The sequence below is a fragment of the Zootoca vivipara genome, chromosome Z2, assembly GCF_965207765.1.
Source record: "Zootoca vivipara chromosome Z2, rZooViv2.hap1.1, whole genome shotgun sequence".
NCBI lineage: Eukaryota > Metazoa > Chordata > Lepidosauria > Squamata > Lacertidae > Zootoca > Zootoca vivipara.
In genome coordinates this window covers 22,038,544-22,056,323 of record NC_142585.1, presented here as the reverse complement: position 1 = coordinate 22,056,323, position 17,780 = coordinate 22,038,544, and the positions used below count along the sequence as shown (strand labels likewise).

At 45.2% G+C, this 17,780-nt stretch overlaps 1 protein-coding gene across 1 annotated transcript in view; it reads left to right on the top strand.

Annotated features, from left to right (window-relative positions):
- The first annotated feature begins 671 nt into the window (after positions 1-671).
- Positions 672-17,780, top strand: part of LOC118084295 (sodium/hydrogen exchanger 2-like) — a 29,964-nt gene continuing 12,855 nt past the window's right edge. Inside the window, exons 1-7 of the mRNA XM_035113670.3 lie at positions 672-1,053; positions 4,813-5,276; positions 7,527-7,777; positions 9,415-9,632; positions 11,374-11,570; positions 13,449-13,538; positions 14,939-15,009. Of these exons, the coding sequence (XP_034969561.3) occupies positions 792-1,053; positions 4,813-5,276; positions 7,527-7,777; positions 9,415-9,632; positions 11,374-11,570; positions 13,449-13,538; positions 14,939-15,009 (1,553 nt within the window). The 5' untranslated portion in view covers positions 672-791. The remainder of the gene's footprint in view (positions 1,054-4,812; positions 5,277-7,526; positions 7,778-9,414; positions 9,633-11,373; positions 11,571-13,448; positions 13,539-14,938; positions 15,010-17,780) is intronic.

Genomic DNA, 17,780 nt, shown 5'->3' with positions numbered 1-17,780 from the left:
GATTGTGCACCCCCTGGGCACAGTGCAAGGGAACCGCCTGTACTGCCCTAAATCTGGCATTGCTGGAACTTCCCCTCAGGTTGTTGGGCTAGAAGGCCTATGAGGCCTCCTTCAACTCTGTGACTAGTGATGGCTGGTAGGGTGGAAGGCAAGGAGGCCAAGAGTAGTTGGATCCAGAGCCAATGATGGACAGAGACTGCTAATTCCCATTTTGTCCCCATCCTCCTCTTTCCTGATGAGTTCTTTAAGGGCCACACTAAGAAAGAGAAGGAGGAAGTTGACAGGCAACACTACTCACTGGACTGGTAGAAAATAGGAAGATAGACAAGCAGGTAGGAGCTAGCTGAGCATAGATTGAGGTTTGTGGGGCAGTGTCCCATGTGCCCCTAATGGACCATCCACTACGAATTGGTTCACATCAGGCTGGCCTGCTTCGCAACCTGAGTTTATATGCCTTCTTTGGCTTGTTTTTGTTTTGCAAAATTAGAAGGATTGCTTAGGTTAGGCAGCATAGTTTAGAATGTCTTGATTTGGCTAAGTGGAAAATGCATTTTCCAAGTGACGTAGGGAGTTGCTGCTGGGTCTCTTTCTCCCCTCACTCCCTGCTCCAGCAGTGGCTCTTCCCCTTTGCACACCCATCCATATAATTTACAGCATGCAGCAGGGTGCATTAAGTAGAGCAGCCTCCAGAACGCTCAGGCAGAAGCAGCAAAAGAGCTGGGCGGCAGCCAGCCAGCCAGCTTGCCAGCCAGCTTGGCACTTCCCCTGACAGTGAGAACTCCATCTGGCAGATGGAGGCTCTGATCCTTGGACAGGAGGCCATGTCAGGACTTTGGCTTCTGGGATCCTCTGCCTCTGTCATCCTCTCTCTGCCACTAGCTGCTGCCTTCCAGAGTTCCACGATGCTGGAGTCTCTTGAGGATATGGATTTGGAGACAAGCCAAGCGAATGAGTCTAAAGCCCACCCAGTCTTCTTCTCTCTAGACTATCAGCATGTCCAAGTGCCCTTTGAGATTACCTTGTGGATCATGTTGGCTTCCTTGGCTAAAATAGGTATGTTTCTCCAGGCAGGGGTTGTTGGGCTGGGTAGTAGAGCATCTGCTTTGCGTGCAAAAGTTCCCAGGTTGGGGATACGGATTTAGAAGAAAAGACAAGCAAATGCACCTAAAGCCCACCTAGTCTTCTTCTCTCTGGACTGTCATCCAGGTAGGGAAGGGAGAGACTCATACTTGCAACCCTGGAGAGCCACTGGAAGTCAGTGTTGACAATACGAAGCTAGACAGACCATTGGCCTGACTTGGGATAACGCAGCTTTCTGTGTTAGTCCCAGCGAGTGGGTTGGGATGGTGGATAAATTTGGTTTGGTTTGCACTGTAATCTAACATACCTACAGTAATACAAGCTTCCCAAACGTATATGTGAGTTGAAATGCAGCTGCACTTTGAAATTCGCTGTATTTTGTGACGTGGTTCTTCAGCCAGATAATGCGAACAAACGTGCATAATGTTAGGGGGAAGTGTGTTGCAGAAAAATGCATATTATAGTGAAAGTACAAAAATGCATCATATTAGGCATAACTGCTTGCAACAATTTGTATATTAGGATAAATTCACACTAATATGTTGGTGAATTTTCATGACAAAAAGGTTTGCAAACTGATGCGGAAATGTGGAAAACTGAACTTAAGATTGGAAAAATGAAAGAATTTTTAAAGAAAGTCTGATCCATTCATCTCTAGGGGTGAGGTATAATTTACGAGTGTTTATTGGGCACCTAGACACTTGCGGGTACCGTTTTGAAATGCATGTGGAGGCTTTTGTTTAACAGCAATGCCAAATGCCAAAACTGTACACTAACGTCCTGTGAAACAATCAAGAAAGTTCAAAGAAATCAGACCACGTCCAAATCTTTATAGAGGCATATCAATGAGTTATTTTTAGGAATTTAAACTGTGACATAACATAATGCATGGTTTAAATTGTAAACAGTGCTTTTTTTCTAGGGGGAAAAAGGTGCTGCCAGGAAAAAAAGCACTGATTGTAACCCTTTGAAGCTCTTGTTTTGTCTGTACTGGGACTCTGCAACAGGCCTCTCTGATTGCTATCTGTCTATATATATATATATATATATATATATATCCAACCTCCTCCAATCCATTTGTTTCCTTCAAGAACAATAAAGCAGCTGAATCTTTCCAATGAGCCAGTAAGAATCCCCCCATTAATGTATTATTCAGATGCACAAATTAGCCGTCTGCATTGTGCAGCAATATGGATGGAGGGCTTTAGAAGGCTGCATTGATGTTTTCCGTTCATTTGAAGTATGAATGATTCACATACATTTAAATTGAATTCTCCACAACTAATAAAGCTGTCTCTGATTACAGGCACTCAAAAGCTTTTTGGAATTGCAGACAATAAACCCTGAGTATATATATATATTTAAAAAGTTAAATGTCTTTCTGAAAGATTATGTTGAGTTGACCACATCACATATTTTGCTTGGAAAAGTATTTAATGAGCAGCTGTTGAAATATAAATACCTCTAGCTATTTTTAAAGGTAGGGCTAGATCCGAAAATGTTTGGGATGCAGGATTTTACCCCCATTGTGCGTCCCTTAATTTTGAGATTGCTAAGGGATGTTTATGAATGTCCTTTCATTCTATATAGCTTGGGCCCAGGTGAGCGGAAAGATCTTATCTCCCTTTACTAACCCACCTGAAGGCTTAGATTCTTGGGTGAGCATATTCTCTCGGTCCCATCCACATCAGAGGCACAGTTGGTGGTGCCACAAGAAAAAAGCTTTTCTCTGGCTGCTCCCGTATAGTCGAAATCCCTCCCAAGAGAGGTTAGACTGGCTGCCCCCTTGTTATCTTTCCATCTGCAAGCCAAGACCTTATTATTCTGACAGGCATTTGAAAACTAAGGTGCAGGCAATGCTGACCACTGGGCTGCTGTCAGGACAACGTGTAATTTAATTGCTGGTCCTATATGTGTTTCAATGCGTTTTAACCATTGTTTTTAACGACCTTGTTTTTATTACTTCGTATTTTATAATGATGTTTTAAAAAATGTTGTAAGCTGCCTTGAATCCCAGCTTGGGAGAAAGGCAGGATATAAATACATTAAATAATAATGAATACATTCTTAAAACCATTTAGTTAATGGTCTGGACCATTGGACCCCCCCCCCCTTTCTGCAATTCAGTTAAATTTCTGAAGCTATCATGAGGTATCTCCTTCCTAGGGGGCTTTTTTAGATCAGGAAAAATGGGCAGCTAGGGAGACTGCAGAGTGCTGGAGAAAGGCTTACTAGAAAGAAACACCTGGCAGTGTGCCAGAGGCATAGCAAGCCCAGGTGGTACCCAGTGCAGACATTTTTTTGTCACCCCCTGCCACATTGACAGCTTGGGGTAGGCTTGGAAGTTGCAGGTGGGTGCCAAATGTCACCCCCTCAGCAATGACACCTGGGGTGGCCCACCCCCTTCCTACACCTCTGTGCCCCCACCCTCGCCGCTCCCAAGTACCCGGAGCTGTTGGGGGGAAGGGGGCAGCTATGCTGCTTTGCCGGGGTGCTGGCAAAGCTGGACAGCTTGTCCTCTTGGGAGCCACAGATCCTGTGCGTCCCCCTCCCTCCCTCCCTGGCTCACTGTAAAGCAGCAAAGCAGGAGCTGCTTACAGCGAGCTGGGGAGGGAGGGAGGCTGGGAGGGTGGCCCCTTGCTCACCGTAAGCGGCTCCTGCCGGCAGAGGAGGCATCCCACTGCCGTCCGTATGGCACTCCAGCGGCACCAGTGGCAAACTGCTATGCACAGCGCATGTGCAGTGTCGCTACGCACAGCACATGTGTGCAACACCGCGCATGCATTGTATGTAGCGGTTTGCCCCTGGCGCCGCCTGAGCGCCGTATGGACGGTGGTGGGATCCTCTGCTTGTGGCTGCAGCCGCGAACGGAGGATCTTCCACATGCAGCTGTGACGGCGTGATGGCTGCTCGCGCCGATGTGGCCAGGCTTCTTGTCACCCCGCCAGGCATGGAACCTCGGGTGCACCGCCCCTACCTTGTGACGCCACTGTACACACCTATTTACCCTGCATCCACTGTGCTCCCACTGCTGGTTTGAAAAGAAGTGTGCACATAATTTTAGCCACAGTCCATCTAGCATAGACAGCCACACTACCCTCAGCTACCTTTATGATAAATAAAAAAATTCCTTCAGTAGCAGGATTTTTTTTATTTTTTATTTTACTTCGACCCAGACCAACACGGCTACCTACCTGTAACCAGAACTTTATGATAAAGTAAGCCAAAAAAATGCACATCCATTGAAATTAATCAAACTGAAAGTCCCTTGAGTCTCTGGATAATCCCCACTAGCATTTTAGTGAACATTTCTCCTAATAATCACATTTTTACTCACTTGGACCTTTTCCCCCAAGCAATTTTCTCCACTTTACTGCATGTGTTATGTCCACCAATATCTTCATTTTTTTTTGCACCGTCTCCCCTAACATGCATTTTTGTAAATGTCGGTTGAAGAACTGCATCACAAAATTAGACAAGTACAAATTTTGAAGGATAGTGTTTGATTTCCCATATTGTTTTGGAAAGTGGGAATTTGATAGGTTCAGCTTTAATGCATACTAGTTCTGACTCCAGCCCACCAGGTGATTAGATTCTGCTTCCTGACCCACAATTCACACAACACTTGGTTTGGTGGGGACAGGGGACGGGGCAAAAGCACATAAGCTGAAATGACCACAAAGCAACAAATGCTTCTGATTTCCCACTAATGTTTCCTCTTGACCTTCGCAGGTTTCCATCTGTTTGAGAAACTACCTTCCGTTGTCCCCGAAAGCTGCTTGTTGATTTTCGTGGGGCTTATCATGGGAGGGATCATTTATGGCTTAAACGACAAATCCCCTCCGGTCATGGACAGTGACATCTTCTTCCTCTACCTCCTGCCACCCATTGTCTTGGATGCTGGCTATTTCATGCCCAGTCGCCCCTTCTTTGAGAACATTGGGACGATCCTCTTATATGCTGTTGTGGGGACGATATGGAATGTCTTTGGAATTGGATTCTCACTCTATGGGATATGCCAAGTGGACACCTTCCAGCTACGTGATATATCTTTGCTTCATAACCTCTTGTTCAGTAGCTTGATTGCAGCTGTTGACCCTGTTGCTGTGCTGTCTGTGTTCGAAGAGATACATGTCAATGAGAAGCTTCACATTTTGGTATTTGGAGAATCTCTTCTCAATGACGCTGTGACAGTTGTAAGTATGTCTTCTTGAGACCTTGATGTGCATGAAAGTGCTGTTTCTAGGGTAGGGATGGGAAACCTCTGGGCTACATTCCAAATGTGGCCCCCCAGGGCTTTCTATCTGGCCCTCAAGTCTCTTCCCAAGCCTCACCCCTCTACCTAGTTACACCAATTCTCTACAGGCCACATCCCACACCAGACCTGTATTGTACCCTCCTTGGGTACATTTTTGCCTGGCTAGATTGTTTCCTCAAATTCTGATAATGCTTCTTGCATGCTTGGATGGGATTTTTGTTGGTTGCTAGGAAAAATAGGTATATAAAATGATAATTCCCTGGATGCCAAGAACCAGGTTTGGGGCAAATACTCTTTGATGAGAGAACCCCAGCAGAGATTTAAAATCACAAAATATACAACAAAGTAAAGCATGAAAAATTGGCTGTTAGACCTTTAAAATATGCCCTGCTAAGTACCTTTCAAAGTTCCGCTCTTCCCCAACACAGAAAAACACCACACATTTGGTAAGTTAATTTTTTATATAAAGGCATATTAGAGCCATGCAGTTTGAGTTTGGAGCAACCAGCTCAGACCTCTTTACATGCTGAGCTTCTCAACAATAGGCCTGATTACCTTCCTCCCAAGGTGTGGGGGAGTGACCTAGCTAAGCTTGGCAGGACAGCTCACTCTATGGCAGGCATCCCCAAACTGTGGCCCTCCAGATGTTTTCGCCTACAACTCCCATGATCCCTAGCTAACAGAACCAGTGTTGGGGAAGTTGGGAATTGTAGTCCAAAACATCTGGAGGGCCGAGGTTTGGGGATGCCTGCTCTATGGCATTAACCCCATTCATGTATTAATTAGACATGCTGGAAACCCAGCCAGATGGATGGGGTAGAAATAATAATAATAATAATAATAATAATAATAATAATAATAATAGAGGCTGGTTGTCCCACAATTATGTGTTGGTAGTTTATTGAAGGCATGTGATGCACCAACCCTATTGAGGGCTGAGAGTTGGAATGGAGTAGTGGTTGCAGTAGAACTTGGCAGGCAAACGTTTGAATCCTTGCTCAGCGATGGAACTCACTTAGTGGCCTTGGATCAGTCATTGGATCAGTCATTGTGTCTCATCCTAACTGAGTACTGTGGTGGCAAATACAGAAGTGCAGGGTCACTTCATGATAGTCACAGCCCAGAGCCACGCCCCCTTCTAAAATTATACAGCCCCAAAGACTTTAAAAAGTCCTACAATGATAATAATTAGAGAATGCATTGCAGTGATCAATGCAGATCTCCATGTGTTGTCTTTCAGCCAGACCTACTATTTTCTCTGTACATAGATGAATAAATGATTTGAAGTGCTCCAATATCTTCTTTCAGAATGACTTGTGTTTTCCTAGAAGTTCCTTTGCACAAAGTATTTCTTGAAACTGAAGCACCTTGTGTTTTCAGTCTTCATAAATTCATAGCTTTGAAGCATAGAGAACAACTCCTTGGTGCTCTTCCCACATGCCTTCTCCAGAGTGACCCTGGGAGCCAATCCTCAACGGCTAACTAGCTTCATTTTACTCTGATGGACTCCAAGCAGCCCAAAGAGTGTGAAGACTTTTTCCCAGCGGTTAAAAAGCTGCCCATTTAAGCTGACTGGGCAGCTGGTGACAGGGACCCTGTTGGGACCCTGCTGCAGAAATAGCAATGGGTCTTTGATGACCTTCCTCCCGCACTGCACAACCCTAGACTACTACACCTCTGTTCTAGCCTACCTCCTAGAGTTGTTGGGAGGATAAAATTGTATGGGGGAAGAACAGGATTGGATATGTGGAAATCTGGATATGGTCAATGCCTAGATGGGAGACAGCTGGGAATGTCTATATCAGGCATCCCCACACTGCGGCCCTCCAGGTGTTTTGGCCTACAACTCCCATGATCCCTAGCTAACAGGACCAGTGGTCAGGGATGATGGGAATTGTAGTCCAAAACATCTGGAGGGCTGAAGTTTGGGGGATGCCTGGTCTATATGCTCCATGTTGGGTTCCGCCATGCCAGAAATGCAAAAGATAAATGCAACACACCTATGGTTTCAGTAATCCTGCTTAGACCAAAGGTGAAAGGACCAGAATAATAAGCAAAAATGGAGATTAATTTGCCACATATTCCATCACATGGGAATCCCACCTTGTAAAGATCTCTCTCTCTTTTTCTCTCTCTCTCTCTCTCCATTAAAACCTTTCTGTTTTGTTCATCTCTGTCTTCTTCTTAGGTCTTATATAAGCTGTTCAGGTCCTTCTGTGAAATGCCATCAATTAAAACAGCGGATGTGTTCGCAGGAATTGGGAGGTTTTTTGTGGTCGGAATCGGCGGGGTCCTGGTGGGCCTCCTGTTTGGCATGATAGCCGCCTTTACCACACGATTCACCAAAAATATTCGTGTGATCGAGCCCCTTTTTGTCTTCCTCTACAGTTACCTGTCCTATCTCACGGCAGAAATGTTCCACCTGTCCGGTATTGTGGCGTAAGTAGATTGAGGGACTTCAGAGTATTTCAGGCTTGAATGGCTCAATGTTGAACCAAACTGGGCCTAAAGTGCAAGCTTTCAGAAGTATTGGCATGGTGGTTAGGATTATGAGGGTGGTGGCAACAGAAATCAGTGTGGTAAACAGAAAGTTTTGGGAAATTAGCCCAGTGACAAAAACCTATTTGTTGTGGCTATATGAACAGGCAGAAATTGGGATGTGATTTCTTTCAAATGTAGTCTGATGGGGCCAGGGCCGTCTTAAGCATATCTGGCGCCGTGGTGCAAAGATCCCTCCGGTGCCCCCCGTATATATAAGTGCATATATAACAATGCACTTATATATACGAAACCACCACATTGACCGGCTCCCCCCGCGGACTGAAGGGCGCATTGCGGAAACACCGCTGCCTCCCCCCGGGGCCCACGGAAGGACCCCGCACCCGGCGTCCCCTGCCCTGCACCCAGCGCCCTCCCATTCACCCTGCTAGCTCTGCCCCAGAGGCCTGTTGGTGGGGCGGCCGGTGACCTTCCCTCCCTGCCCCTGCCTCTGTCTGCCTGTCTCCCTCGCTCTGTCCCTCCATGGGTGCGGCGAGCAGGGGGAGACTGAGCCCCGCTTACATTGGCAGCGGCGCTCCGCGCAGCCCCAGCCCAGCAGCTGCTTCGCCGCCGCCACCCGGGTGCCCATCAAGGAGGCAGCCACGATCCACCTCCTCCCTCAGGCCTGGCCTCACCGGCAGTGCGCTCGCGCGGCGGGGGGTGCAGACGTGCTGGGTCTGGCGGGCCGCTTCTCTCCACGCTGCAGCCCAGCCCAGGCTGGCAGGCAGGCGGGACGCGCTGACAATGTTCGGCGCCCCTTCTGCGCCCCTGCTGGGCGAGCGCCATGGTGCAACACGCTACTCAGCCCTGCCCTAAAGACGGGCCTGGATGGGGCTTATCCACACTTACCTTTCCTTTGCACTTTCCAGCCTGTGCTCTAAAGCTTCATGTCTGAACACCCCTTTAATTGTTCCAGAGCTTACCTTATGAAAACCTGTTCTTTAAAGCTGAACAGAAGAAAATGGCAATCTGTGGAAAACCCAAATAGCTGTTTGCATTTATTCAGCTTTAGAGAGCAAGTTTTTGTGGGGACATGTCTGGAGCAAACATTAAAGGGGCACTCTGACACAGAGCTTTAAAGTGCAGATCTTAAAATGCCTGAAAAGAGGTGGATAAGCCCTCAGTCCATGTATTGCATTATGATTTGAGGATTGGAAAGGTAAAGGAATGGGAAGAGCCATTGTTCTGTGGCAGATCATCTGCCTTGCATGCAGAAGACTACATGTTCAATTCCCATCATTTCTAGGTAGGGCAGGAAACCCTTGTATGAAATCAAACTACACAGGCAAAGGCACAGAGCATTGCAAGGCTCTGTTGATCAGCTGACTGTTGACCCTTGCAAAGCCCTATGCCTTTGTGAACGCCAACAATCATAGCAGAACATGCAAAGGCACAAGACTTTGCAAGTGGCAATCGGCTGATTGTTGGCACTTGTAAAGCCCTCCTGTGTGGTTTGGTGGCTTTCTGTGGGTTGGAGATTCCCCACTGTTGCCTGAAGTGGAAAAGTGTGCAGAACTTTCTTTTATTTTCTCTTTCAGAATTATTGCATGTGCAATGGGCATGAAACGTTATGTGGAGGCCAACATTTCTCTGAAGTCCCACACGACCATTAAATACTTCATGAAGATGTGGAGCAGTGTTAGTGACACCCTCATCTTCATCTTCCTAGGAGTCTCCACCATCGGTGACAATCATGAGTGGAGTTGGACGTACATTTGCTTCACAGTCATTTTCTGTCTCCTTTGGAGAGCACTAGGTATAGAGCCCTTGAAAGATGGCATACGCTCATGGATGGATCTGATCACAATTGCAGTGTTTGTTGAAGGGTGTTACATACTTATCCCTGTATCTACCCACCACAAGTGCTATCTGTTCTGCTGGGAAGAAGAATGCAAGCATAGTGCATATACAGTGGTGCCTCGCTAGACGAATGCCCTGTTAGACGAATTTTTCGCTATATGAATAGTTTTTGCGATCAGAGGTTGCCTCGCAAGACGACGAGGTTTTCTATGTCCACCACTTTGTCTTGCGAAGCATGGCCATAAAAACCTCCGATCACAAAACCTATTTGAAAAAGGCATTTGTCTAGCGAAAGGGGAACCAGATGTAGCAATCAGCTGATCTTCCTTTGCCTTCTTTCCGCACTGCAGCTGGTTCCCCTTTGTGTTCCGCTGGTCTCTGCCAGTTGCCACGAGCAGTGAGGGGCAACCGGCAGAGACCAGCGGAACACTAGCGCGGGAAGAAGGGGGGAGAAGCGGAGGAATGGATCCGTTCCTTCCTCCGCTTCCCCCCATCGCCTGTCCGATCCCCGCTGTGTGACAGGCAGGGTGGGGGGTAAGCAGGTGAGGCGGTGGCGGGGAGAAGCGCTTCCCCCCCGCCTTGCTGCACACAGCCGGCATGGGACGCAGCTTTGGAGACCTCCAAAGCCGCGTCCCATGCCAGGGAAGGTAGGCGAGGCGCCGCCAGGGAGAAGAGCTTCTCCCTGCCGCCGCCACGCACACAGCTGGCATTGGACGGGGCTTCAGAGACCTTCTCCGAAGCCCCGTCCCATGCCGCCACCAGTTCCCCAGAGCCCATAGGAACGCATTGATTAAGTTTCAATGCATTCCTATGGGAAACTGGGACTCGCTAAACGAATTTTCCGTAGGACGAATTGAGTCCTGGAACGAATTAAATTCGTCTAGCAAGGCACCACTGTATATGTGCATGTGTTTGTATTTTTAATGGTTAACAGCAGCTTTTGGGGAGATGCTTAGCCTGGAGAAGTGGCACAGGAGGAAAGGATTAAATATCCTCTCCACCAGCACTTGTGTTCCTTCCCCAGTCAAGCTTTGCAGTAAAGAAAAATAATGTCCAGAGGCAGGTCTCTAAGCCTTCTAGACAGGGCCTAGTCCTCCAGCAAGCACTCAAGTGCCACTGGGCCTTTTCATAGTCATCGGCTGGGGAGCTTCCTGAGGCTCCATCTCCTTTCTGAGAAATGCAGAGCCTTAAAGTTGCAGTCCAGCATGTTGCTGCCTGTCCGAAGATTTTTCACTGAGTATGTTTTCTGTGTCAGCAAGCAGCGTTGGTGGAGTTTGTGGCTTTTAGGAATGAGACTGTTAACCCCCTGATGGGTTTGGAGATCCAGGTTCTGGGCTTTCATGCCTGGGGATTGTCCATTAGTGTTGGGCCTGGACTGTGTGTTGAGTCTTGTGTGTACTGACTTCTTGGTCTCCATCACTAGCCTCTTGTCCCGTGTTACTGCTGGAGATATTACAGAGCATTGGGATTGGCCTTTACTAGGGATGTTGGAGAATTCCAATGGAAACGGGAGTAGAAACTGCTGATGTTTTCTTATTTGTCCCATGTCCAGAACGGACTGTTGTTGCTTTCAGTCCGCAAACAATATGTAATTGATTTCCTCCCACCATTGTATTTCCTTTGCATTGAAATACATGGGATGGAATAATACAATGGCGATGCAGTGATAACTTGCCAACTTACTTCATCTGTTTTAGGAGTTCTTGTCCTGACTTTCATCATAAACAGATCACATGTCAACACCGTTACACCCAAGGACCAGTTTATTATTGCCTATGGGGGGCTTAGAGGAGCCATCTGTTTCTCCCTGGTTTTCTTGCTCCCTGACTATCCGAGAAAGAAGCTCTTCATCGCAGCAACCACTGTTGTGATCCTCTTTACTGTGTTTGTACAGGTAAAATGAGGGCTGTCGCTGTAATTCTCCTCTGAGTAGATTTGTAAACTACTACAGTCATACCTCGGTTTAAGTACGCTTCGGTTTGAGTACTTTCAGTTTAAGTACTCCACGGACCCATCCACTCTCCATTACTTTCAATGGGAAAGTTTGCTTCAGCTTCAGGTTAAGTACGGACTTCCAGTACCAATTATACTCATACTTTGGGTTAAGTATGCTTCAGGTTGAGTACTCCGCGGACCCTTCTGGAACGGATTAATCCACTTTCCATTACTTTCAATGGGAAAGTTCGCTTCAGGTTAAGTACGCTTCAGGTTAAGTACAGACTTCCAGAACCAATTGTGTACTTAAACCGAGCTACCACTGTATTGTAGTTTACTCGTAGACTTGTAAACTACCGCACTATTCTGAAGTCCTTAGATGAAATTTTCACACAGATCTGATTCTAGACACTCTCTCAACATACACAATTATTTATTTAGAGCACTTCAAAAACTGCTTAATGAAAATGAAATCAAATCTCTTAAGTGGTGTGCTTAAAACAGCATACAGTGTAAAACAGATATAATGTATATATTTGCCTTGCACTGCCATCTTGTGGCTAACCTACATCCTTAATTCTAGCACATCTGGGCCCTAAATATATTTTTAAATATCTATCCTGAAACTGGAAAGTTGGAACTGGGTACTGGGGTTCATTGGGATTTCAGCAGGCAGGAATCCACCCAGCACTCATGGGAAATTGTTGCATGATAAAAGTCTGTAATTTTATCAGGATAAGTTATTTGTTATTTACTGTTGTAACAATTGTTTTCTCAAAATAAATAAAAACAGCAAATGAAAAATAGTGGCAGCCCATTTTAACTGATGGGAATGCAAATTAAGGATAGATATGTTTATTTTTTGAGGCTATTTTAGTTCTGGCATATTATACTAGACTAAGAAAGCAGGTAAAAAATATGAAGGTTGGCCTTACCTTCTGACTATGAGTGATCAAATTTGTTTGTTAAATATTCTGCCTCCTTCAGCACCTCAAACGTCTCACCTGAGGTTAGTAAAGACAAAATGTAATTTTGCTTTAATAAATTCATTTTATTATATTGAGAGGGGAACCCCCAAAAGCTCTCCTTCCCTGCTGTGATCCTTGAGGGGGGGAAAACCGTCCTTCTTTAGCTGGTATTTAAGTGGGTGAGAGCAGGGTTTTCTTCCCAGTGCAAATAGCTTCTCAGGACTACAGCAGGAGAGAGAGGCCTTAAACCCCATCTCTGTACATGCTACATTGCCAATAAAGTTCATCATCCCAGCTGGTCCAATTTACATTACTGAATCCTGCATGTTAAATGTAAAGACGCATTTGGCCCACAGTTTCATTCCTTGTTGAACTTCATGACCTCCTTTAGTGGGCAAACCCCCAAAAGAGGAATAGAAAGCCACTAAGTGGAACCTGCAACAAAATGTTGTAGTGTTAAATTCTCCTGCTTGGTGTGCCTGCCAACCAGCCATGCCTCTTTACTGAATGCTCCATTCCAAACCCCAAACCCCCAGGTTTTCTGCCCTCCTTCCCCAAAGTCAACTGCATTCTATAACCAAGCATAGTCAGCCCCCGTTTGCCTGTTTTTGTGTTTCTTCCACACTTTAGGACTCCCTCCCCACCACAAGATCTTCTATATTACTTGTAAACATTGTAGTTTTCAGAGGCCACTGACACATTCCTTTTGTGGATGGTGTCAGTTGGCTACATAAGCAACAGCACACATTCCTGAACATCAGAAACAGAGAGAATGCCCTGTGATTAATATAGATTTTGAATGAAATGTGCAAATTCTCCCTCCCTCTCCCTCTCTCTTCCCCCCCTCTCATTCTTGTACTCTGCGGCAGGGCATGACCATCCGTCCTCTCGTTGACTTGTTAGACGTCACTAGAGAGCAAGAAAGTGCTCCCACAGTGGGAGAACAAATTCATATTCGGGTAAGTTCTCCTCTCTGGGAAAGCAAGGATGTTTGGAAGAGGGTTGGTGGCTACCAGTCGTGATGGCTGAGTTCTCTCCCCACTCCTGGAGACAGCATGCCTCTGGATATTAATGAATTGGGCACATAAGTTGGGAGAGAGTGCTGTTGTGCTCGTGTACCAGATACCAGGCTTCCACTGTGAGAACCTGGACCTGAACTAGATACTGTAGGTCTTTAGTCTGATCCAGCATGGCTCTATGTATTTATACCACCTTGAGCTCCTTGAAAGAAAGTACAATAGTAAAAGTAAGTGTAATAGTTATTTATTTATTTAATTTTTATTCCACCCTTTCCCCAGAAGGAGCTCAAGGTGGAGTACATCATTCTCAGCCTCCTAATTTAATCCCCACATCAACCCTGTGAAATAGGTTAGGCCAGGGGGTCCCCAAACTAAGGCCCGGGGGCCAGATGCGGCCCAATCGCCTTCTAAATCCGGCCCACGGACAGTCCGGGAATCACCATGTTTTTACAGTAGAATGTGTCCTTTTATTTAAAATCCATCTCTGGACTATTTGTGGGGCATAGGAATTTGTTCATATTTCCCCCCAAAAAATATAGTCCGGCCCCCCACAAGGTTTGAGGGACAGTGGACTGGCCCCCTGCTGAAAAAGTTTGCTGACCCCTGGGTTAGGCTGAGAGGCAGTGACAGGACCTGCCCAATAGTTTTTGGTGCCTGAGGTGAACCCCAAAATGGTGCCCCCCAACCTCCAGGGAAGAAGGGCCGAGTTAATATCTACATGAGGAACAAGGGGTGGGATGGGACTAAAAATCAGCATCAGGATATGCTGCCCCTGTGGATCCTGCCACCTGAGGTGGTTTCCTCACCTGGAGATGCCAGGGATCAAACCTGGGACCTTCTGCATTCATAGCAGCTGCTGTTCCACTGGAGCCCTTCCCTGGCATTTTCTGAGGGTGGTGTGGTGTGGTGTGGTGGGTAACTGCATAAATGGCAGCTGAGTAGGTGTCATGTTCAAAGTAAATTCAGAATCTACTTCTGCACAAGGTCTTAACTGGTGATTATGGTAAGACATTCCAGAACAGGATGTTTACAACACTCTAACTGATGTAGTGCTTTTTGTTATGTGGTTTCCCCCTCCCACCACCAATTTGTTATATATTTAATAAGTGAACAAAATTGAGCATTTTAAGGAAAGGCAGTTGAGAAGATATCTACCAGTGGAGGATTAAATGGGGAAGCTATATAGGCAAATTTCCTTTTAAATTTTTTGCAGTTGTCTCCTTTGCTAAAAATGTGGTGTTTTATCTGTGGGCTGATGTTTTCTTGCTGTCTCTTAGTGCATACTTCATGGAACAGCAACACAGCTTTATGTAGCAAAATCCTCTCTCTCTCTCATTTAGTTCTTGGATCATTTGTTGGCTGGCATAGAAGATATATCAGGACACTGGGGACAGTATTATTGGAAAGACAAGTAAGGATTTGATAACAATACAAGTCTCTACATGTGTAAGTGTAAGAAATAAAACTCACAAGCCTGATTTCTGTTTTCACAAAGTCCCTGCTAGGGATGGCTCAGCACTGCTTGATGGCTGCACCACAAAATGGGACAGCTTTTCCCTTTTCTTCCTCTTTTTCTTTCAACATAAAACACAAGACCCGATTGTTTGGAAGATAAGTTTCTTTACAAAGGAAAAGAGTTTCCCCATTGCTAGGTGTTGCTCACCCTCTGAGCATTAGAACATTTTTCACAGTGGCACCATCAAAGAGTCAGTAAAGAAGATTCTTCAAAGCCAAGATGGTTATTGCAGATGGGTTTCTTCCACACTTTCATGATAAAATACCAATTTCCTTCACTGGGTTTAGGAGATCTAATTCCTTTTAAACAAGGGAGGAGGACTACATGCATGGGGATCAAATGTGGCCCTCCAGGTCTCTCTCTGTTTGACCCCATGTGAACCTCCATTGGCCACACCCTCTTTCCTAGGCCATGCCCCTCAACAGCCCTACTTAATCACAGAATCACAGTTTTATAGAGTTGGATGGGACCATGAGGGACATCTAGCCCATCCCCCTGCAATGCAGGAATCTTTTCCCTAATGTGAGGCTTGAACCCACAACCCTGAGATTAAGAGCCTGAGCTGTCCTTCAGGTCCATCTCCCTGAGTGTTTTTGCCTGGCTGGGATGTGTCATTGAATTCTGGTAACCCTTCTTGCTGGCGTGAATGGAGGGTAGAGAGGGATGTATGGACAAATAAATTAGCGTTCTGCACATAGGTGAAATTCTCATTTCTTGCTCTGTTCACTCTTTGTCTCTGGTTCCACCCAACACTGGCATGTGGCCCTTGGAAAGTTTCCCAAAAAGGAATGCAGCACTCTGATGGAAGAAGCTTGCCAGCCTGTGCTGCTCCTTGCCACTTTGGTTTCTTGAGCTTGGGAGGGAGGGAAGGGGTTGGGTTCAGGTGGAAACCAACTGTTCCTGCAGCACCTTCTAGAGCAGGCATGGCCAAACTTGGCCTTCCAGCTGTTTGGGGACTACAATTCCTACCATCCCTGACCACTGGTCCTGTTAGCTAGGGATGGTGGGAGTTGTAGTCCCCAAACAGCTGGAGGGCCAAGTTTTGCCATGCATGTTCTAGACTAACTAACTTGCCTGCCAAGGACCTCAGGGCCTTGGGCATTCCCAGGTACACCTTCTATCTGTAAGCTTTACTTATAGAACTTGTTCCAAAACAGACATAAAACAACCAATGTTACATCCAAATAGCTGCATAAAATCATGTGCTTATGCCACCATATTCTTAATTTCCAATTACCGTATATTCCGGAGTATAAGCCGACTAGGCGTATAAGACGACCCCCAACTTTTCCAGTTAAAATATAGAGTTTGGGATATACTTGCCGTATAAGAAATACAACCCGGCATATAAGACGACCCCCGACTTTTGAGAAGATTTTCCTGGGTTAAAAAGTATACGCAGGAATATACAGTACTTAGTTTTCCCAACAGACTTCCGTCTTCCTCAATGCATGTCTGCATTATCTTTTTGTTAATCTGCTTCTTTGGTCATTTCCCCATTTTCTCTGTTATCTATATGCTATTCTTAGAATCTGTCTTGTAATTTGTGAAATTTAATCAAAGCATGTCCAGGTTTTGACTTGGGGACAGTGTTTTTTAAATTACAGTGGTACCTCTACTTACAAATTTTTCTACTTACAGATGGAGCTCCGTCCGCCATCTTGGATGCGGTTTAGATAGGATTTTTTCTACTTACAAATTTTTAGATAGGGTTGCTTCGACTTACGAATTTTTTCTCCCAATGCATTCCTATGGGATTCAACTTACATTTTTTTTCGACTTGCAAATGTGTGTTCGGAACGCATTACATAAGTAGAGGTACCACTGTATTCTTAATAATAATAATAATAATAATAATAATAATAATAATAATAATGTATTTATACCCCACCATCTGACTGGGGTTCCCCAGCCACTCTGAGCGGCTTTCAACAGAACTATTAAAATACAATAATTTATTAAACATTAAAAGCTTCCCTAAACAGGGCTGCCTTTAGATGTCCTCTAAAAGTCTGGTAGTTGTTTTTCTATAAGTTTCCCACTCCTTTTCGAACTTTTGGTTTGGCTGTCTCCTAATTGTCTCTGTCATTTTAGCCAATTCTAGATATTCCAATAATTTATTCTGCCATTCCTCTTTTGTTGGTACTGATTCTCCATTCCATTTTGGGGCAATCAGTATTCTCACTGCTGTTGTAGCATATAGAAATATTCTCCTTTTTTCATTTGGAATATCTGAATCTAAAATGCCCAAGAGGAAGGCTTCTGGTTTCTTTATAAAAGTTTGCTTAAACATTTTTTTCAATTCCTCATAAATAACATCCTAGAAATTCTTAATTTTTTGCAGCCCCACCATGTATGAAACAATGTCCCTTCTGCCTGTTTACACCTCCAGCAAGTATTAGATCTCATTTTATACATTTGATACATTTTGGCCAGTTTGCTGGGAGTTATATACACCTTCAATAAATTTTCCTTTAGTGTATAACAGGCTGTAAATTTCCATTCTTTGTTCCATAATCTTTCCCATGTCGACAATTGGATATTCGTACCAAAATCTTTTGCTCACTTAATAATTACTTCTTTCACCTCTTCATCTTTCACCTCCCACTCTAAAAGAAGCTTGTATATACTTGTATATTACTCTTTTCTTGTGTTAATTCTTTATC